The 23,591-nt window shown below is 36.4% G+C and overlaps 1 protein-coding gene across 1 annotated transcript in view; it reads left to right on the top strand.

The window, feature by feature from the left end:
* The window catches only part of LOC143662401 (netrin receptor DCC-like), a 294,187-nt gene that overhangs the window by 155,624 nt on the left and 114,972 nt on the right, over positions 1-23,591 (top strand). The window contains exons 7-8 of the mRNA XM_077136090.1: positions 2,273-2,414; positions 11,107-11,217. Coding sequence (XP_076992205.1) covers positions 2,273-2,414; positions 11,107-11,217 — 253 coding nt within the window. The remainder of the gene's footprint in view (positions 1-2,272; positions 2,415-11,106; positions 11,218-23,591) is intronic.

The raw sequence follows: 23,591 nt of genomic DNA, 5'->3' as shown, positions 1-23,591 counted from the left end.
ATTTGAGCTATTGGTTTGTTCCTTTGACTGAGCCATATTCTCAATCTTTTGAGCGTGGACAGTTATCTTCTGCTGCTGGCGTCTGGGCATTTATTCAGATTTCTCTTGGTGTTGGACCCAGCAAGGTTGTAATATTTTCCTGTGAAATCTCTGGGTTCTGTTTTTCTTATCCTGCCCAGTAGGTGGCGCTCGTGGCACACGTTTGTCTGCAGGTCCCGCCAGTAAAAGGTGCTGTGGGACCTTAAACTTTGGAAAACTCTCGCCGTCCTGGGGGTTCGCTAGCCGAAGCGGCTTGAGCCGGCCCAGGGTCCGAACGCAGGGAGGGTGTCCGAACGCAGGGAGGGTTGCTGGTCGCTGCAGCCAGGGAAAGAGCCCGTCCGAATTTCCTAGTCGGCCCTGGGCAACAAGCGTGGCGGGAGGGCGCCAGCGGCAGCGGCCCGCCCGAGAGAGTGCACGTTTCCCGGGAGTCACGGGGTCGCCGTTCTCCGCGGCCTGGGGGTTTCCGATCCAATTCTCTCAGTTGGTCCGGGGGCTGCGCGTGGTGTGGGCGCCAGTTGCCTTGGTTTCAGGGGACCACCTCTCCAATTCTCCCAGCCGGCCCGGGAAGGGGGAAGGGAGTAACTCCGGCCGCTTGCCACCCGGCCCGGTAAGGCCCGCGCGCCTCGGCGATCTCACCCGAGCTGCTTCTCTCAGCCAGCCAGCCGTTCCAGGATGGGGTACGCTGTCTTTTTTATCTCTGTTGTGGCTTTGGGCGCTTTCTGTATCGTTTCTACTCCCCTAGTAGGTGTCCTGGAGAAGAAACTAAGATCCGCGCGTCTTACTAAGCCCCTATTTGTTCTTAAGAGTTAACAGGAGTGATGTTGGTTCGGGGTTAGCAAACCAGAGCAATTAGCATTATCTAGATGAAGCTTGCCTAAGAGTTGCCTCTAGAATACACTCTTGACTCTATTTGAACTCTCTTAGCTACTGATGCCTCATTTTATTGCACTTCTTTTCTGCTTTTTGGTCAGGAAAGCATTGTTGATCTCACGGGGCCAGGCCAGATTCATACCTGGGAGTGATGTCTCGAGTTGTCAGGGAGACATTCATCCTTGAATGTCATGTCCCACATAGGGAGAAGGATAATGATTTTCCCTGCAAAATTGGGTTTAGAGAAAGAGAGGCCACATCTGAGCAACCAAAGAGGTTTCCTGAAAGCGACTCTTAGGCCTCGTTATAGTCAGGCTTAGCTTCTCTACTACAGGAATAAGTTTGATAAAAATAAGCCTCACAATCAAGAGCTTGCAATTGCCTTTATGTTTTTATTTATTTCTCCTGTCTTGCATGCTAGAGGCTTTCTTTGATGCGTGGTGGTTTTAAATTATCAGTTTACCTTAAAAGTGAAGTAGTAAAACGTTGGCAAATTCTAGTGCATGAGTTGGGCTTTTTAAGTGTTGGGCATCACTATTTGAAAGTTTATCAGGAAACCAGCTGTTGTTTTTCTAGGTCTAAGCTATTAATATACTCTAGAGAAGGACTCTCTGATATTTTGCTTCTGGGAAGAATAAGCCTGGTTGCTAGTGCTTTAGGCATCAGGTAGAGGAAAAGGGCTTGAGAGACACCTTTCAATTTGTGTCTTTGACTTAATAGCTCTTACCCTCATCTCTATTGTCTGAATTTGTGGCCTCTGTTTCAATATCCCCAGTGGAAAAAACTCTAAGGTCAAGAAGGGTGAACAGATAGATTTTATGGAGTGTGAGTAGGAACCTAGGAGACTAATTAACCTTTATGACTTGCAGTCCAACTCCTATTTCAGTGCCTTGCCTCAGCCCTGCCTTCCAAGGTATCTAGGAAGAACCAATTTCCAGACTTCCCTGAGTATTGTGTCAATATTCATCAATACTGCTTAAGGAGGTGTCTAGGTTTTGGCTTAGTCCTTGGTTTAGATACCATGTCTCCCTTCAGTTTTCACCTTCCAAATATTTGATGGCATCTTTCATCCACTGTCATCCTATTTACATACTTTTAAATCTTATACTGCCATTTTCATGGTGCTTTGAAAAGGAGAGAGGATAATGCATGTAATCAATCAAATAGATTGTATATTTTGTTAAAATCAGGCAAATCGGAATGCTGCCAGATTATAAGAATGGATTTAATTTGGTTGTAAGAAGCAATTCCTAGCACCTCTTACCTCTCTGCCTTTTTCCACTTAGGCTTGGGTCACTTCTTTGACCCTGTGACGTTGTCTTTCCTTTCTCCAATGTTTTAATTTACATCTATTATTTTACAGAGTATCAAAGTGAGTTGGCTGCCTCCTCCGTCAGGAACACAAAATGGATTTATTACAGGCTATAAAATTCGACACAGAAAGACAACCCGCAGGGGTGAGATGGAAACACTGGAGCCAAACAACCTCTGGTACCTGTTCACAGGTCAGTGTTCATATGGTGTACTCCTACAAGGTTTTGATGAATGAAATGCTTTAGGAATAAAATATACTCTCACTTCAAAGGAACATTGATTTTTTTTCCTGGCAGGTGACATTTATTGCCTGAACAAGAATAACCTTAATATTTTTAACTTTATATTCTCTATAATGCTTTCACTACAAACTTTCGGAGCATCATCTTAATAAATGTATCATAGAATTTTTATATATCATAAGTTTATATTAGTTTCTCAGCATTGCTGATTCAATAGTAGCTCCTATTGACTAATGAATTTAAAAATCACCAAAAAAATTCCAAATTTCAATCACTTTCACACCCCCATGCAATCACCATGGGTGAGGATGGGGTTGAAAAGTAGGAAGAAGGATAGGTTGGGTAGTAAAGAGAGACTATTTTATTTTCCATAAATGTAAGAGTAAATTCACTTTAGTAGCGAATTGGTGGAACTTATGATAAGTCAAACCTGTCCACAAAAACTGGACCTACTGTCTATGAAATATTTAGAGAATGTCTTTTAGTTTATAAATAATAATTTTTTTTTTTTTTACTGTGGGATCTTTAATAAGTGTCAGTCCATCATCCTAGAAAATAGACTGAGGCAACATTTTCACAGTCATAGCTTTGGTGGGGGGTTCAAACCCAGGTAAGAAAGGTAAGGAAAAAGGGGAACTGAGTCAAGGAAGAAGAGAAATCAAATAATGTTGGTGCATCATTAAGCTGGCTGCATGCACCTGGGGGACAAACAGAGCACTTAGTGGGGCTTGTGGGGTCCCTCTTGAGAAGCCATATGAACTACTATGTCTTACAAAATTCGTAGTTGAATAAGAAGTATGAGCAGTTTCTTTCTTGTCTATCTTTGGTCGATATCCATACGCAGGCTGTTAAGTACTCTCTGCTTCCGGGCAGCAGCCCCCTGGGAAGCCAGGGTTTCTGGGGAGTATGCAGACATGCCCTATGTGATGATGGTCGGTTCTAGGCTGCAGTGATGCTTGGGTCTTTATCGAGCTAAGAATTGCCTGAACGCCTTCTATGACCGTGGGAAACAAAACATGGAGCAGTAACCCATAGAGGCACTGGTTCGTGGGATTGAGCAAATCTGGGGTGGTTCATAAACTGGGCTCAAGAAAATACACAGACTGCAAAGCATAGAGCTGACAGCTAGTAGATAAAGTAAACTATCATTACAAATGATAGAAAAAGAGTGCAACCCCAATTTGTCCCTTTCTCCACATTGGGTATTCAGTAAACAGCCATTTGAAATCACCATGCACACGTGCTGCACACACACATGTATACTGTAAACTGTTAAGCCTACAAACCATGGCTTGAAAGTCATCTGGTAATCTGGGTTTTTTTGCTTAGGGTTCAAAATTATATGTAAAAAGAAATTTGTGTACAGGTGGAGGTATTTCCAAAATAGATTGCCAAAAATCACCTTCTTGTTTTGAATCTGGACAAAACAGCCTAGTATTGTTGAACCTAAGAGGAAGTACGATGCTCTATCATGCCATTTATAAAACCCAAGAAAAGCCAAGCTCCTGTCTCTTTTTCCCTGATGAAACATTGGGAGTAAATAAAAGATAATTGAAGTTCAAGTGAAAGCCATATATGCTTCTTAGGAAAATTAGTGCCGATATACTTTGAAAGAAATCACCAAAGTTGAAAAATTTTAGTGTAATTCCTAAGACTTAAATTAGGATAGATTCCTAACTTCCATGAATTTAGGCTGAGGGAGCAAAATTACATTTTTTTACAAAGTTTTTAACTATTAATATGTCCATTGCAGTGTTACTTTAAGAGAAAATCACAATAAAAAACTCTCAATATCCAACAATAGCCAGTTGAGTAGATTATTCAGATAAAATCTTATTGCAAAATGCTATACAATTTTTGAAAATGATGTAGTGTAAAAATACTAAAAGGCACACCAAATGTGGAAAAATGTTTTAAGTGGATAAGTCAGTTTTAGCTTAGTATCAGTGTAGTCCATATTTATAAACCAAATAATGTATGAATGCATAGGAAGATATTTTTAAAATATCTATACTAAAATTTTAATAGTGAGTCTCACATTTGTAACAATAACATTTGTATTTTTAAATCGCATATGGAAAGTGAAAAACAAATGAAAAGTCAAGAGTATAACACATATGATGATCTTCGGTTATCAAAAGGTTTCCTCCCACCAACAATACCCAGAAAGGCATAGTTCTGGGCAGTAAATGAATGGTAGTGGACATATGGTAAATATAACTTACTAGCATGAATTCCCTAGTATTATGAATCCTTTTAGCAAATGCAACTTAACATGTTCATTTCAGTATTATCAAACCAAGACTCTAACTCCTTAAATATTCAAAATTTTGGGGTTTTTCCTCTAAGAAGTTAAAATCTATTTTTTAATGACTATATATAGTAGCAATAATTGGCCTTTCACTACCAACGATTATTAGTTTACTAGGGCCTCAATAACAAATTACCACAAATGTGAAGGCTTAAAACAACAGAAACTTATTCTTACATAGCCCAGGAGGCCAGAATTCTGGAATCAAGGTATCAGCAGGTTGGTTCCTTCTGGAGGCTCCTAGGAAGAACTGCCTCATGCCTCTCCCAGCTTCCAGCACCTCCTGGCAATCCTTAGCTGGTAGACACATCAATCCTATCTCTGCTTCTGCCTACACATTTTCTCCTTCTCCTTGTGCCTCTGCTGCCTCTCCTCTTCTGAAAATAGTACTTCTTGTATTTATTGCCTGCCCTAAATCTAGGATGATTTCATGTCATGATCTTTAAGTGATTGCCTATGCGAAGAATCCTATTTCCAAATAAGTTCAGGTTCCAGGTGAACATGAATTTTTGAGTCACTGAATAGGGTTATTTTTGAAAAGGGACACTATTCGGCCCACAACAGATCCCTTTTACTTTTGTTCCTCTTGGGGACAGTCATTTTGAAATGCGTGTTATAATAAATTTTATTTATTTGAAAATAAATAACTCAGTACTGCATTTTAATTCATCTAAGTTACATGTGGCAATTACAGCTTCTAGTCAGCATGCATAACTCAACGCTACTCTAGTTTAATACCATTCCAGCCAAAAGCAGAGAAATGGGAATTAATTAATTAGCTTGTTGTTTGGAATAGCTCAAAAATGCCATCCCTTCTTCATAGATTTGAGAGTCTGGAATGCATATTTGAAGTCTTCGTTCATGCTGTTACTTCTTCATTTCAATAATTATAAAAATGCATTTGGGAAGGCAAACATAATTTAAGCAGTTATATATGTAACTGCACCTGATAATTATGATGAAAACTTCACACATACCCCATTTCTTTTGAACTGAAGAAATAAAAACAGCCAGTGAATAGCCTCATACTTCTTTTTTTTTTTCTGCATGGACAGGCACCAGGAATCAAACCCCACTCTCTGGCACGGCAGGCGAGAACTCTGCCTGCTGAGCCACGGTGGCCCGCCCTAACCTCATACTTTTAAAGAGTTAAAAACAAGTTTTTCAAAACCTCCGCTCCTCTCTCCGCTCCTCTCTCCCTGTCTACAATCTACAACCTGGTTTCAGGGATACCTGTTTGGAGTTGAGACACTGGCAATGTCATCAACTGCTACAAAGCACTGAAGAACCAGGAAGTCCTGAGCTCTGATAACAATAGCTGTGGTTTTGACAAATCCCCAGGACATGTTTAGTAACCGATACACTTTGTAGTAAGCAGAAGTCATGGATTTTCTATCTGATTCTGCAACACTATAAAATGTATAGGGTTTGGCCTCAGGTTTTCAATGCCGGTAAGAAACATAAGCCGGTTAATTTGTCTGTTAGAAAATTGGGAATGCTAGAATGCTTCATTTGGATGATTTAAATGTTCAGGTGAAGAGAATCGAAATTTTTTCTACAACCCTCTATTTGTTAAGCAGGTGTTGTTGCTGTGTGTGTTTTTTACCAGGATAATGAGACATTTGCAAAGTAATTCAGAGCGATAATGGGGATTTTAAATCGATGCTATCAGTTTTATTGTGGGAACCCATGTCAGCTAAATTTTAAAGTGCTCTTTTTAATTTTTTGAGGGCTCTTCAGAGATAGTTGTTTGGGAATGAATTTAAGAGGTTTTTTTGTATTTCATGGACAATATAGAATAAATATAAGGATAAATATGCATTGGTGTTTTATGGACTGAAAAATTGAAACAACAGTATAGCAATTTATAACAAGGTTAGCATTAGGAGATACAGGGAAATTATATGTTTTGAATAATACACCATTTCTTTATGTAAGTTCTATGAACTTAGAAATAGAACCAAAGAATTACTGAGCTTGAAGGCATTTAGTATTAGAGGCAGAAACAGGCAGTTTCTTCAACAATGGATTTCAGTATAGTTAAGGAAAGCATTGCTAGCTACACCATGCTTCCTTTAGAATGAAATTATACTTAAATGTAGCTAGGAAATACCCATACATACACATAGACACATGCCAAGGCGAACTGTAGATCCCTGACAAACATAACAGGAACCATGCAATTCATCATCCAAACCTCTTTTTTGCAGTAGAGATAGTAGAGGTCTGGAAAGTGTCATTTCTAAGTTGCACCGCTAGTTAAGGGGATGAGCTCAACTAGATTGCATGTGTTCTGACCCCTGGTTAAGTGCTCCTTTTACTAAACCATGCTCTTGCCTTGATTGGAAGTGACTGTGGCTGTTACATGAAACTGTAAAATATAATTGATATTGAAAACACTTTAAACATACATAGCAATAATAACATCAACATCCACCATTTACTGACACTTTAACATGCCAGCCACTATGTTAAGTGCTTGATCTGTATTTTCAAATTTCATCTTTAGAACAATTTTCATTGTAAATATCCTCATTTTATGGAGGAGGAAACTGTTGCAAAGAAGCAGGGCTAGTAAATTATCAGGATCACACAGCTTATGAGTGGTGGAGGAAAAATTCAAACCTTCTTCTGCCTGAATTTAAAATTGATTGCCTTAAAATGTAGGTAATAAGTTACTGATGACAGGTAATGAATGGGCAAATGTGTGAGCATATAAAGGGATAATCGAATAATAGAGATGGAAAGGGAAGTCTATCGGAAAACAAAAATTGAGGATTACTTTGTTACTAGAAGAGTTGAATAACTCTACAAGAGACTAAATCAAAGCGTTCCTAACCAATTTATTTTTTAACATATTATTTAATATTCCCATTAGCCCACTATAGGAAATGCATTCCAGATAAATTCTAGAAATGTATGCACAAAAGCCTTTGGGTACAGGCTGGCCTTCTTCTCTCCACCCACACATCCCCAAGCAATGAATACATACATACATGCAGGAATGAATAAAAGTAGCATGTAAAATTTTTGTTATATCAGCTATCAGGATTGGGACCCTCAAAAATTGCCCTTTCATGATGGTTGTTAGTCAAGTTCTTAAAGACACTTCTTTCCAACAGAGGAACATTTTTTTCTAAGCAAAAGAACAATTTAACACTTACTTAAAGCACTCTTTTAAGTTGAGTCACTCTCTCAACAACAGAATCATCATTTCCATCCTACCTGCCTAATGTCCATTATTCAGTTTTGGTTGTAATCGTTATAAATGGAAATGTCTGGCACATTTACATAATGCTTTGCATTTGCTGATAATGTCCCTCTTAGGACCCAACCTAGGCAGGTTAGGCCTTTGAAGAGAACCAGCAGGTCTACAGGGCCCCAGAAGAAGCTAGGACAGAGCACAGAATCTTGACCCAAGGGTAGGCCATGCTCTGATGGAAACATAGCACTTTTTCTAAATTTCTCTGAATCTTATTATCCTTATCTGATATGTAGCTTGGACTGGCCAGGGGAGACCTTAAGTTTTCCACAGACTAGTTGGCTTAACCAATACAAATTTGTTGCCTCATGATTTGGGGAGCTAAAAGTCCTAGATCAAGGTATGGGCAAATGCATGCTTCCTCTGAAAGGGGAAATCCATTCTATGACTCTCCCCTGGTTTCTGAGGAGTACCTGACAATCTATGGTGTTCCTTGCCTTGGGCAAACAATTCAATCTCTGCCTCTGTTGTCTCTCTCTCTCTCTGTGTGTGTGTCCAAATCTCCTCTCCTTATAAGGACACCAGTCATATTGGATTAGGGTCCACCCTAATCCAGTTTGGCCTCACCTTACATAATAATATCTTCAAAAATTCTATTTTAAATAAATTCACATTCACAGGGACTTAGGACTTGAACGTGTCTTTTGAGGAGACACAATTCAATCCATAACATACCCCATGGGGAGCACTTGAAAAATAACAGATGCTTTCAAAATGGCCTTTTAGCATTAACTTCAAGTTATTGGAGGTTTTTGTTTTACTCAAACCTGAATTAATGATACTGATTGACACCTACATCAAAATATAGAAATCAAAAGTTGGCAAAATAATAGAACGCATGTTCATATATTCTTTATAATGAGATGTTTTAACTTCTAGTAAAAATTGATAGAACAGGCATATAAATAATCACTTGAAATAAAAGTCAAATGACTGGAGTAGAATATAGAGCATACAGAAAATTTTTCATTTGTATGACAGCATATTGCATGTGATAAGATGGCGTATCACTCGGGGTTCAAGCAAAACAAGTAGATGATATATATTAAGAGATTTATTGCAAGGATTGGTTTATGCAAGTGTGAGGTCTGACTAGGCAAGTCTGAAACCCTCACTTGCAGACTGTCAGGAGGAGAAGGCTAGAACTTTCAAGTTGAAGCTGCTACCCAAGGGCAGAATTTCTTCTCTTTTAAGGAAGATTCAGCTCTTCGTTTAAGGCCTTTCAACAGACTGAATCCAGCCCACCCAGATTACTTAGTATAATCTTCCTTACTTAAAATCAACTGATTATGAATGTTTCTCATACTTAAAAATACCATTCATGGCAATGCTTATTTCAGGGTTTCAGTGAATAACTGGGACTGTAGCCCAGCCAAGCTGACACATAAAGGTGATCATTACAGATAGTATTTCAAGTCAATTTTTGGAGATGTTATTGGCATAACCCTCTGTCCATTATGAGGTAAAATGAAGGTACATTTCTACTTTACGTAACATACATGAGTACATTCTTAATGAACAAAAACTCAATTTTAGATGAGACCACCATGACTATGTCAGCATTTCTTCCTGGGGTTTTCTCCCTTTTATTATTATCATTATTATTAATTTATTTATTTCACTGCAATCCCTCTGCCTCAACAATCAACAGTATGGCTAAAAAAGTATGCAAAATATTAACAGTAATCAGATCAGTGTCATGATAACTAAAGGACAAATCCAGATGAGTAGGAAGCCTACTTGAGGTTTGACAAAAGCCCTTTGTGCAAAAGCATCTCTATACCACCCTGTTGATGATGTTGGATGCTGAACCTTTAACCTGATATATCCTTTGTATTAAGCACTGCTTTACCCATTGGCTTTAGAGGATCTTTCAACAATTGTATCTGCATATGCACCCTCCATGTACCATTCCCTGTGGTGGCCTCTCTGAAATATAATTAAAATGCCAGTTATGCAGAAACAACAAAGCACCACCAACAGCATTTCAGCCCATACCTTCTTGAAGCACCCAGTCTACTTTCTACTGTTTAAAGCTACTTGGGATTCCTCTAAATACCAAGTTCTATGCATCTTCCTATGCAAAAACCTACAAATATATAACTCTGTACTTGGTAGAAGCATCATTCCTCTGATAATTTAATTTAAGTATGAACTTTATTTGGTCCCAAATATGTGTCACTTCAGATTAATGGAGAAAACAAAGAGAGATTATATATGTTTTCTTTATCAGGGTTGTTCAACTCCTTGTCATTTTAAGCTGTCATCAGTGTCTCAAAAAATGTCATACGGTCTTGCGACAAGTATCATTTGATTTACAATAATCTGTTATCTTAATGAGCTATCTTGAGATTTAGGTAATAGACAAGCTATTTACATAAAAAATTTACACGTATCAGAGTACTGATCCAAGGGAACTAGAGTACTGATCCATAGACCCGACTAGTTTACCTGCACTCCATGTTCTCTAAAATGAGCCCAGTGTGATCACTGTGTCCAATATTATGTGTCCAAATTATCATAGAGCTTGACTTTATTTATCCTTTTGTATAGAAGCTCATGCAAGGCAAAATATGCTTAGTGATGGTTTCAAAAGATGAAAGCCCTAGTATTTTCTGCTGAAGTGCATTGTGCCTTTGGATTCTTCTTCTCTCTTGACCCAAAGAAAACACCATCACTAACCTTGAATGAATGCTGGAGACATATATTTTAGATGGACTGTTCTTGATTTAAAGTCAGGGTTCTTCTGGACTGTGAGGAAAAAGATCCTTGCTGTTTTTTAATATTTCTTCCTCATTCATATTTTATATCCTGCACCTACCCTGAGGCTATGCTCAAGAACACATTTTAAATTGGAAAACTAAATGAGAATATATGAAAAACAATTGGATTTCCCATCCATGATATCCTTGCTCTTATGGCCAAAATAGGAATAATTACCCTAACAATCACAAAACAACATAAAGCATGTCTACTGTTGTTAAAATTTTCCTAAAACTTTTCAAACCCTTCTAGAAATATTTGCTTTTCAATAACTCTTTCTCCCCCTGTGAAAAATTCCTTCCTAGGACTGGAGAAAGGAAGTCAGTACAGTTTCCAGGTGTCAGCCATGACAGTCAATGGCACTGGACCACCTTCCAACTGGTACACAGTGGAGACCCCAGAGAATGATCTCGATGGTAAGACTTTTCCCCAATCACTCTCACTCTGACTTCTGTCTTCTTTGCTGCGTCATCCTCACAGGATCCTCTGAAAAAGATCAACTCCAACATCAAAGACATTTATTACACTCCAGAGGCAAAAGCAAAAACAACTAAAACAAAGCAAAACAAACAAACAAAAACCCTTAAATGAATATAGAGTCCTCAGCAATGTCATATATGGTGGTTACTCCATTAATAGAGTAGCATTAATTGTGCATTAATTGTGGTCCACATAAGTTACTTTTTTTTGCAAGATAACCTGAAATGAGTTTTTCTATTTATTTTATTTTGAATACTTGACCTGCACTATTTTCTTCATAATTGCTATAATATCTGACAGGTAAGAAATATAAAATTACATTATAAAGCTTCTCTTGCCCTTTTATGATATTTCCACAAAACATCAATATATTCTTTTGCCTTACTTACGATATGGTCATTAATATGATACACTACATTTTCTTTATATAAAGGAAAAGCTACATTATTTGCTTATTTGATGGCGGTCTTGAGATATTCATGAATAAGGTACTCAGATTTATATAAAAGTCACATAACAATGGGTTAAAAATAAGCAGAATCTTCAAAGTTAGCAGATGAGAAATAACTCTTAAAATAAAAACATTCTGACTAAACAAAAAGTCAAGAAGAATGTGTAAAAGAAGCAAAAGAAAAAAGCCTAAATAATAAAACACAAATAAAACCTTATAGAGAATTACAAATCAAAGAGGTAGAAATATGATCAATAAATGTAAAGTTAGGAGATCAAAACTGGGACCAAGAATAAATGGATAAAAGAATAAACAGAGTGTATTAATACATTCAGTGTAAATTTTTTTGAGCATCTATATATGCCAGGCATTGTTCTAGGTACTGGGGGTAAAAAATTCCCCTCTAGCCCTCTCAAGAAGTGTAAATTATATTGAGATAAAGATAGATAGTGATAAGCATTGGAAAGAAAAATAAAGTATAGTAGAGGGAATAGTGAATTATTAAGTGGGTTATCTATCCTGTACAACTACTTATATACCATTTTATACAGTGGGTTAAGAAGACCTCACTGATTAGGTAAAATATGACCCAATTTAAGGTAGCCATGTGATTAGCTCAGAAACGAACTTGCCAGGCAGAAGAAGGAACCGCAAAAACAAACGTCCTGAGGCTGGAGCCCAATTAATGGCTTGAGCTACAGCAACTAGGTTTAAAGTCATGAGGATGTCATCTGTCTCATCTAAAAAATAAAAGGATGGTTATGATAAACTATAAAAATGCTTCATTTTTCTATTTCACCTGAGGATAACTTGTGAAGTTATATGCACCTGTTTATAGAAAGTTTATTTGCTTTATCTTCTCATCTGCTTTTATATGATATGTATCATTAGCCCTGCTTCAAAGAAGAGTAAACTTTTGCAAAAGAAGTTTGATTGACTTAACCATTCAGTCAGCTGGTAACTGTGGAACTGGAACTCAAGACCAAGCTTTGTGACTTATCAGGGTAAAGTCTCCATCATCTTTTAGAACTGACCTAGTGACAATGGAAGACAGTTACTTAAAGAAAAAAATTCTAAGAAGTGAGGTCATATCATTTACCCAAACCTAAGGGGCTATATCTCTTACTGGAAAAAGTGAAAATAAATGAAGCAGAGGTGCTGAAGGTCCTATAAAATATCCAGGATGAATGGAACTCTCTACTTGACTTATGTGCTCTCTTTCTGGACTCTGAATGACTCATGATCTCAGTGGAGCTAAAATATAAAATTACAGCTTCTTGGATGGCACAAAACTTCCATTTTGAACTGCATACTTTTCATATCTATGTGATCTAGACTTAATACGATTTATACATTCATTTTAATCAAGAATTCTCTATACCTTGCTCATGAGTAGGGTCTTAAATGTTGCTTAATTTATTTCAACTTCTATATGCTCTTAATTTAACATTTCTCTCTTCTGCATGCAGTATTCCTCCTTACTTTGCCCTTATTTGTGTATTGATGCAGTTATTATGAAGTATAATTAAGCACTTATAGAGTGCTGAGTCATGGATGAAGAAGACAAACGTGAAAAGACAAGAATAGCTCTACTGAGCATGAACAGATAATGGCTGGACTGATTGAAAAGGCTTTGTGGAGCAAATAGCACTGAACTAGAAATTTCAGGGAAGTGGGTTTCCAACAACTAGGATTACAGGGCAAGGTGTGTGGGATATTTTTTAAAAATACCTTTTCAAAAATTGTTTCTACTGCTGTTAGTTCATAATGCATTTTCAATCATTTAATTACTCCTTTTCAGGTTCATTATCTTAGCACATTTCAAATACTGCCTTGTTTCTCATTTTTCCACCTCTTCACTTGGATAATTAGTAAGGAAATTGTCATATGTGCCCACAACATTCTTAACATACAAATTTACAGATTTGAAAGAAATGTAAATAAAAAATTAATAGAAGAAAGTTACTGGGGTTGATACTTTTTGTACATAATACTATTGTAGAATATGATTTAAATTTGTTCCCCTTGATACATAGTGGAAACTGGTTGCTTTTAATTCAGGGCATTTAACAGTATAAGACTGTGGGACAGGTGTATTTTATTTGCTTTTAAAGCAGTGTTTCACACACTGTAAAAGATAAATAGGACCTAAGGCTTACCCCCATGATCCTTTTGCACTGAGACACTCCATTAAACTCATTTCAGTTCCTCCTTCCATTCTCCTGTTTTTTTATTACTACAATATTCAAATATTAAAAAGCATATCCATTGAAAGCATTTAATATATGGACTAATGAATAAACTCAACAGTGATCACTAGTAGCTGCAAAAACTACTCAGCAAATAAAAGTGAGACCAGTGCCTTCTGGCTTCCTTTTTTTCAAGACATACATATTTCCTAAGCTAAAAAGATGTTCTTTAAATAGTCATCCAATTTTAACTTATTCATATAAATATTTAAAGCATAAAATAAGAAATGAACGACTCCTACTCAAAGCTTTCGTGGCTAATGCTGGGAAAACGTTGAATCTTAACATTCAAACTCAGAAATTTTCAAATACGCTCTCTTTGATTTTCCCTTAAATTATGGGTAAAGAGGAGGCAATTATTTTGTAAACTACATGAAATGGCAGGCATTCTTTGCTGTAGCCAAATAAATCTGCACCGGGAGGGAACCACCACTTTAGAAGTTCATGATACATCCTATTGCAAACTTTAACCCTCCTACAGAGTCCCCTAGTAAGCCACAAGGGAATGTCTCTTTCATTAGCTTGGTGACTCTGAGCCCTGCAAGTCAACTAAACAGAAGCATAATGCTGTTTGCGAATTGTTAACTACAATTCCCTCCCTCCTGTGACTTCTGTCGTACCTCTTGCCTTCCTTCTCTACTGGCCTAAAGCACGGTGAAGATGAACAGTAACTTAGAGATACACTCCAATTCCTTATGGATTGCCCTCTTACTTAGGTCATTTTGTTAAACTAATTATAAAGCCAAACCTCATTGTTTATTTTGGATTCCCATGTTTGCTATTACTGGCACATGGGAAATTTTAAAATATTTATTTTGTGCCTCAAAATTTCAGCTTAATTAAAAAAAAAGCAAGATCATTAGAATTCCCCAAGGTTCTTATGTAAATGTCTTGCATAAGCTATGTAAGAATTTGTGATGAAGCTCAGCAAGGTATCCTCTAGGAAACTGAGCTTGGGTATCTGTTCGTGCATTTTTTTTTGTAAGTGAACAGGTGGAAATTGCTATACACACTCAATAATAAGCTTGGCTGGCAAAATTCAGCAATGCAGAGACTCCTGAAAATGCAACATTGATGAGGGGAAAACTGCGAAGCTAGGAGCTGGCTCTAATTTCCTGCCCCCAGGAAATAGATAATTAGCCCTATTAGCTAGCCTGATCAGATAATGGGTTCCTCATTGCAAATTCATCTCATTTGAGAAGTGAACCACAAAGACATTCCAGTGGTTTGGAACCTGCACAATGTATGATATTAGCTGAAAAAAAATTTGAGGATTACATTAGAGCTTATTTTCAAAATAATGGTAAAAGTTAAGAAAATGAGACCACCCAGGAAGAAAGGATGCCGCTGCATATTAAAACTGTCATAGTCATTCAAAAACAGTTTGAAAACTGGAAAATCTCTGGGCAGAAGAGTGAGAAATGAGAAAAAGATACATTTGACAGTTGGGAGAATTGACAGTAAAGAAGGAAAAAAAGGAGAGGAAGAGGAAGAGGAATGGAAGGAAGGAAGGAAAGATGGGAGGCAGGTGGGGAAAAGGAAGGAAGGAAGAGAAAGGAACGAAAGAAAAAAGAACAAAATATATGTATGAGTTAATGTGGTCCACTGAGTAATGGCCCCTACAATGTCCACATCCTAGTCCAAAAATACTAATTTTCATGGCAAACAAACAAAAAATGGCTTTGGCAATGTGATTAAATTAAGGATTTTAGGGTGGGGAGATTATCCTGGATTATCCAGGTGGGCCCAGTGTATTCACAAAGATCCTTCTAAGAGGGAGGCAAGAGGATCAGAGTGAGAGGATAAGATGTAGAGGCACAAGCCCAGGCCAGAGTGACCCAATGACCTAAGGAATGCCAACAGCCTCTGGAAGCTGGGAAAGGCAAGGTCAAAGATTCTTTCCTTAGAGCCTCCAGAAAGGACATGGCATTGCAGACTCCTTGATTTTAGCTCGCTGAGACTGATTTGGGTTTCTGACCTCCCAAACTGTAAAATAATAAATATGTATCATTTTAAGCCACTGAGTGTGGTAATTTATTATCGTAGCAAAAGGAAACTATTATAATTGCCCAGAAGGAATTTGTTTTTGATGTTGGTTCGAGTTATGAACAAAGATAAGTAAACTCGTACAGAAATAAAAGCTTTCATGAAATATGTTAAACCACAGTGTTTTGTTGTATTTTGCTTTCCTATTAGTATCCTGTTGAAGGCAAAGGTAGCAGAAAAGTAGGTTCACAAAAGGAATGTAATATTATATAAATAAGAGGCTCAAAATCTGGAATTCTAAAGTCTGAGCTTTAAAGAAAGTTTAATTTGAGCAGGAATTAAAGAGAAGCATTTTCTATGATGATAGATACCAATGGATAGCTAAAGAAATAAACTGAAGCTCAAATTTTTTGTTTTCTTAAAAGATAGTGAGTCAAAATTGTGTATAACCAGACAACTTTCAAATGTAATATGTAAATGTTGCATATAAGAAATATGCTTAAAATTTTATTTTCTGAAACATTGGAAGCAAAACTAGATAAAACTTTATAAAAACTAAAAGAATTGGAAAAGAAAAATGAAAAATAGATATATCAAGAAAAGAGATCAAATACATAAATTCTGAAATTGAACAAAATTGAATTTACCTCTCTTTGTAAAAATAGAGACTTTCAAGCATTGCTTAAGACCAAAATTGGACTGTATACTTCTATGACAAAGTAGAAAAAGATTAAGCAAAAATCTGGCTAACAAGCTGACAGGATTCCAGGTGGAAGATGGCGATATATACATAATACATGAAATGATGAGTAATTTTATATTCACAATTAATACTATGCACAAATCAAATCCAACTCATGGACCTTCACATATCAACAATAGAGTACTCACATTTTACATGATATATATTTTTTTAAATCAAAAGACTATGCCAGGTTTGAAAAAGAATACTTTTTAAAATGCTTATAACTAAGAAAAATTGGAACAAAATAACATAGTCATTGAAATGAAAAGTCGTTGGATGGTTTAAATAGCACAGTAAACAAAGCTAAGGAGAAAATCCATAAACAGTGTGATAGATAAAAAGAAATAATATAGCACCATAGAAAGACACAGCTGGAAATATAAAAGAATTTAAAAGACATGAGAGATGATATTGTGCAGATTTAACATACACAATTATAATTTCAAAAGAAAATAGAATGTGAGAAAGATCATTTTTGAAGAGATAAGTGAGCATTTTCCAGAGTTGATGAAATACATGGAGTATCATATTCAGAATTAATACTGTGTCTTAAAGCACACTGTACAATGCCAAAGAGAAAGAGAAAGAGAAGTGCTAAAATTCCTCCAGAGAGCAGTTAGTTATTCTGGAACTACAATTATACTGATGAAGACTTTTCAATAACAATGATTAAATCAGAAAACAATGAAATTTCTTCAAAATGTTGATAAAAATTTACTATCATCCTAGAAGTATATAGCTAACTAAATATTTAAGAAAAGGAGAAATATAGACAGGCATCATATAATGAAAAACTGAGAGTTTACTGCTGCCATCTTATTTTTGTATAAGCAGGCACTGGGAATCAAACCTGGGTCTCCAGCATAGCAGGCAAAATTTTGCCACTAAGCCACTGTCACACCATCCCCTTTTCTAAGGATATACTTAAAGAAAAGAAAGAGAAAATGATTCTAGAAATAAGATTAGAGAAAGTAATGAGCAAAATAATGCAACAACTAAACAAATTATAATTATATAAAACAACAAAAAAATTGGGGAGGGTTAAAAATGTTGACTACAAATAGGGGTGGTAAAGAAGGAAATTATGGAGTTTAAATGATTTTGAGATTTCTGTGCTGTTCTTGTGAGATATAGAGATCATAACTTACCTTTAGATTATAGGTTATGTGTGATGAAAAAATTGAAAAAATAACCACCAAAAGGGTATAAAGTAAAAAAAGAAATAACACCAGGAAAAGTTGTTGGAACCCAGAGGCCTGGAGAGAAGGCCAGCAGAGATCACCCTGTTCCTTCCCACATAAGAAAGAACCTCAGTCGAAAGTTAACTGCCTTTCCTCTGAAGAACTAACAAAATAAATCCCCTTTTATTAAAAGCCAGTCCATCTCTGGTGTGTTGCATTCTAGCAGCTAGCAAACTAGAACAGGAAGAGAAGAAAAAAACCAATCAATGCTAACAAAACAAATTTAGGTTTTACTTTGATAATTTTAGGAAAACAGGTTCACAACATAATGTAAAGTGTCAGACTTACAGAAATATGTAAATCACTATAGAAATATATACCAATTTTAAACATATGACTTTTATAACGTCCTGTTGTACTATTTAAGCAGATCTTGATAGGTCTTTCTGAATAAATCTATAAGTCTACCAATACATTTGAATATGCTATTATTATCTAGAAGTAGTATATGTACATTAAGTAATTATAAAATATAGATAAGCAAAAATAAATCCAGGGCAGGTCATGGTGGCTCAGCAGGCAAAGTTTATCCCTGCCATGCCAGAGACCTGGGTTCAATTCCCAGTGCCTGCCCATGCACAAAAATAAATAAATAAATAAATCCAACATGTCTCACCACCCAAAGAATATCAGTTTGTCCCTCTTAAAACCTTAATGTAGCATATCCTTTTAGTTCATTCATTATACATGTATATAAATGTTGATGTAGATATATATATGTAGATTACCAAAATGAAATCATGTGATACATACTGTTCTTCAATCTTACTTTAAAAATCACTTCCATCTTTTTATCTTTGCAAGGATAGTTTATCAATATCCTGATCATATTCAAAGTTCTCCAATTGCCTGCAGTGTTGTCTATACAGGTCATTTCTACAAACTACTAGTATCCAATTCAGGATCATGGACTGCATCTGGTGTTTTATCTCAATCTACCACAATTCCTTTTTTTTTCTACAGTGATTAATTGAAAAGACTGGCTTGGTTGTCTGCTGGAACATCCTACTATCTGGATTTGTCTAGTTATTTCTTGTGATGTCTTTAACTAGTTCCTCTATTTTCTGTAAATACTGTAAACTGATAGTTACATGTAAAGGCAATATCATATTCAGAGATTTTACCAAATTTCTCTCAAAACTGAAAAAATAATAGTGTAGAAGATTTGCCTATCCTAAGTCAATATACACGCAACAACGAGAGAATCAAAATTAAAAAAAGTTCTTAGATCATACCAAATACATTTGCTGACTACAGGATAATTAAGTAAATAATTAATAATAACATGATACCCAAAGTGTTTGGAAATTAAAAATACACTCTGAAATAATTCATTGGTCCAAGAGGAAATCATGTTGTATTTACAATGTAACTTTTAAAATCTAATATCTAGGCAACTTGGTTTACTGGGATACCTATTAGATTTTAAATATTTGGCAAAGTTTTACAAAATAATATTTTATTTTTAACAAATTATTTTCATTTGGCTATTATTTTGACAAAATCCTTGGTGAAATGTATGATAAAGTATCACCAGTTTGCCTGTGAGGGGGGGGGGAATCCTTGGTGAAAGTCAAGAACATGCTATGAAAATGCATCCAAGTAAAAGAGACCGCTTTGAGGTAAGGGGTAGGATGTAAGCAGTGGTCAAGAATGTGAACTCCTACTGATTTAACTTGATGTTAATAGGAGATTCAGTATGCAGAGAGGTGTAGGTGGCATGTTGTGAAATGTGATTGCTGTTACATGGGCTTTTGATAAGAACTGTTCATGATACTTTGTCTTGATAATTGACAGATAGATTTGGAGAATCATGTGAGCAGGTGGCACCACACCCATTCTATTGTGAAACTGAAGATCCAGATTCTTATTCAGATGGAATTCACTTTACATATAAGGACTGTTGCAGGCAAAGCCAAAACTGATTTTAGTAAGCAATTAAAAATCTTCTTCATTTCTTGGGCAAGTGGTTGTTCAAAATCTCAGAACTCCACTCTACAGAGGTTTGTATAGATTATTTAGACTTAGATAAATGTTCTAAGAAGATTCATCATGTCCCTTCCTTTTCCATAGCACACTTTTTAATGCTTTCATGAGCTATCTGATCCCCTTGTGACTTGCTTGACTTTTTCTAAATTTAATGCAATGGATAAGACTGTGGGTTCTAGCATTTTACTGTCTAGGGCTGAATCCTGCTGCGCTCGGTGTATAATCGTGGGCAAGAAACTAAACTTTTCTCAGTTCTTAGTTTTCTTGTCTCTAAATCACGTTCAAAAAAAAAAAATAAGGTATAACAATAGTCTCCATCTCATCAGGTCTCTTTGTGGGAATTAACTGTGATAATAGCAAGAAAGTGCTCAGCAGTGTGCCTGACATACGTTAAGCACACAACAAATATTTATTGTTGCTGGTTTTGATAAATTAGAGCTCAGGCTTTATAGTTCTTTTTGGCAGTAATATCACTGGTCTTATGAAGTTACCTCTTGTTCATAGTAAAACCTTGTCTGTGTTAAAGGAATAGGTGCTTTCCCTTCTGATACAAAAGCAGGACATGAATTCAGCATTTCTTAAAGCCTTCCATCACATTAAAGCATAAATGAATGGGTATCATAAAATCATGTTGATAGATGCCGGAGAGCTTTTTATAAAATTAAGCAGTCCTTATCAATTAAAAATAATAATAATTCTTATTAATATGGAAATAGAAGGAAGCTTTCAAAATTTTACTCTTTTTGTATCAAAGTACAACCAACAAGTATAATACATAATAAAACGCTAAACACTTTGTCTTTAAGATCTAAACAAGCCAAGGAAGCTTCCTACCATTTCTCCTTTCAAGAGTATAGAGGTTTTCATAAGAGAAAACAAAACAAAACAAAAATGAAATAAAAAGTACCATTTTGTGATAGAAGGAAACATTTTATTTTTTTAGATGGTGTGATTACATATTTTGGGAAATTCCAAGAAATTGCAATAAAAGCCTAGCAAACTAATAAGAGAATTTAATAACGTAGTAGGTTTCAAGAAACACATTAAAAAAAGAAAAAGAGATTGTATTTATACTAGCGATAATAGAGTTTAAATATATATATATATTTTTTTTTTACATGGGCAGGCACCGGGAATCAAACCCGGGTCCTCGGGCGTGGCAGGCAAGCACTCTTACCTGCTGAGCCACCATGGCCCGCCCAGATTTAAATATTAAAACAAAGAACTCCATTCATAAAGTAATGAAAAATGTAATTGCTAAGACTAAGCATAATATAAATGAATGTATTTTAAGGAAACCATAGCATTTTATTTAAAGGTGTAAAATAAGACATGAATAAATAGAATGATATGTATGTTCCTGCGTGGGAAATCTTAACATTACATTAATAAGTTATAATTAAGACTACCAAATTAATGATTAATTTAATGCAATTCCAATCAGAATAAACTTCATATGGAAGAATAAATGTAAAAGTCTATCAAGAAATTTTGGAAAAGTTGAGTAAACAAGAACATTTACTATTAACCTCAGTTTGAAGTCAGAATAGTAGGGTCTGGCACAGATATAGACAGATAAATCAATGCTACAGAATAAGGAGGACAGAAATAGTGTTTGAAATAAACTTTTTTGGGAAATGACTTTTGAAATAGAATTAGGCATGAAATAAATAGGCATTTTAACAGGTGGATAATTCAATAAATGGCGTAGAGACTATTGTAGTACTTGCAGTAGTACATAAAATATTTTCTTTCACTTATACCAAACTACTAGCTGACAGTGATTGATTTTGTGATGGAATTGAAGGTAGGGGAGGGGGAAATTATCATGTCATATAATTAAAAAATGGAAAGGTCATGGATGATTTTAAAGAATTTTGCTGTTACTGTTTTTTTCTCTCTCTTTTGGTGTTTTCAAATATAGCAAAGATGGAGTGGGCAGGAGAAATCATGGACACACATACTCTCCATCTCCCAGGCTTGCCTACCTACTCCCTTACCTACAATCCCCACTTTCCTATTATGTGCTGATGGTTCAATATGTTTCTATTACACGGCCAAGGGAGGGATGTTGGTTCTAATGGAATTGCCTGACCATACCTTAGACCAAGAACCAGGAACAAACAGCCCCACTTGCTTCTCAGGGTGGTGACTTTCTGGGGCCTGCCCCTCTCTCTGAGTTACCACCCTTAGGCAGCAGAGAGTGGTCTCTCCCCTCCAATGCAAAGCTGGGTGTTTGTGGAGGTGCCATCTTCCGACCCTGACCTGAGCAGTTCACCTCCCTAGGAGACCAGGCATGATGAGATCTCTTCCCCTGCTCTTTTGGACCTTTTCTGCTATGTCAGTAATAAAGCCATCATTTGCTGAATATTTCTTTTGTGCCTGAGTCTGTGATTCCAAGCTGCACCATGCAGCAACTCATTCCACAAATGCTCAACCAAATCTTTTTCTACAATTGGAGATGTGATCTGATTTTTAAGAGTGAATGGTAGATTCCTATTAATATTGACTATGTTCTTCCTCCTGTTTCCTTCCCTCATGACTGGCACCACCAAGTTATCTAAACCAACCACCCCCCACCCCCGCCATTATCCTTGACACCTCCATTTCACTCCCTGCCAACACCCATTCAATCACTAAGACATGTAATTTCTACCTTCTTAATAGATCTGGAATTCATCCTCTTTCCTCCTCTCCTACCACCATATGCCAGCCCCTCATCACTTGCCACCTGAAAATAGCCATGGTCTTCTGACCCCAGTTTATTTTTTTTTTTTTTTTTTTTTTTTTTTAAAGAAAGACAGAGAGAAGGAAGGAAGGATAGAAGGAAGGAAGGAAGGAAGAAAGGGAAACATCTTTAAACATTTTCTTGTTTTATTGTATTTTGTTTTTCCGTTTTTTTTTTGTTACATGGGCTGGGGCCGGGAATCGAACCGAGGTCCTCCGGCATAGCAGGCAAGCACTTTGCCCGCTGAGCCACCGCGGCCCGCCCCCCAGTTTGCTTTAGATTCCGTAGTATAGCTAGAGTGATTTTCTTAACCGGGTGAGGATGCTATTTCCCTACTCAAATATGTCCTGATGTGGCTCTCTCATGCCCTCAGCCTCATGTTTGATGCTGCATTTTCCTTGTACATGTACACTTTCCTGCAGATGCATTTCCCCAGCTATATCATGCCTCATGCCTTTGCACTTAAGGGTTGCCTCTACCAGAATGTCCTTTCACATGTATTTCATACCTACTTGTTCTTTAAAACTCAGGTCCATTTTATTTCTTGGACCTTTCTCTTACCTGAGTTTTAATCAGATGATATTCCTTAAATCCACATAACACTGGGCTTATTCTATCTTAATACTTATCACACTCTTCTCAGTAGGCTAGAAACAAAGGCTATGTTTGTTTCACTTGACTCTCTCAGTGCTTGCACAGTGCCTGTTTTATAGTAGATGAATGAATGGATAAATCTATAAGCATTCGTAGCTAGGTATTTATATTAAACTCTTATGATTCATACAGATTGATTCTGACCTGATTTCCATCCTTAAAGTCAAAAACAATTACAAAATAAATGACAGCTAGAAATATCCTTTGTTCTCTCTGGTATATATTTCCTTAATTGTAGGAATATATTTTCTTTTCCTCATGTAAAAT

Source organism: Tamandua tetradactyla, chromosome 18 (assembly GCF_023851605.1).
Source record: "Tamandua tetradactyla isolate mTamTet1 chromosome 18, mTamTet1.pri, whole genome shotgun sequence".
NCBI lineage: Eukaryota > Metazoa > Chordata > Mammalia > Pilosa > Myrmecophagidae > Tamandua > Tamandua tetradactyla.
This window is presented reverse-complemented; position numbering and strand designations above follow the sequence as displayed.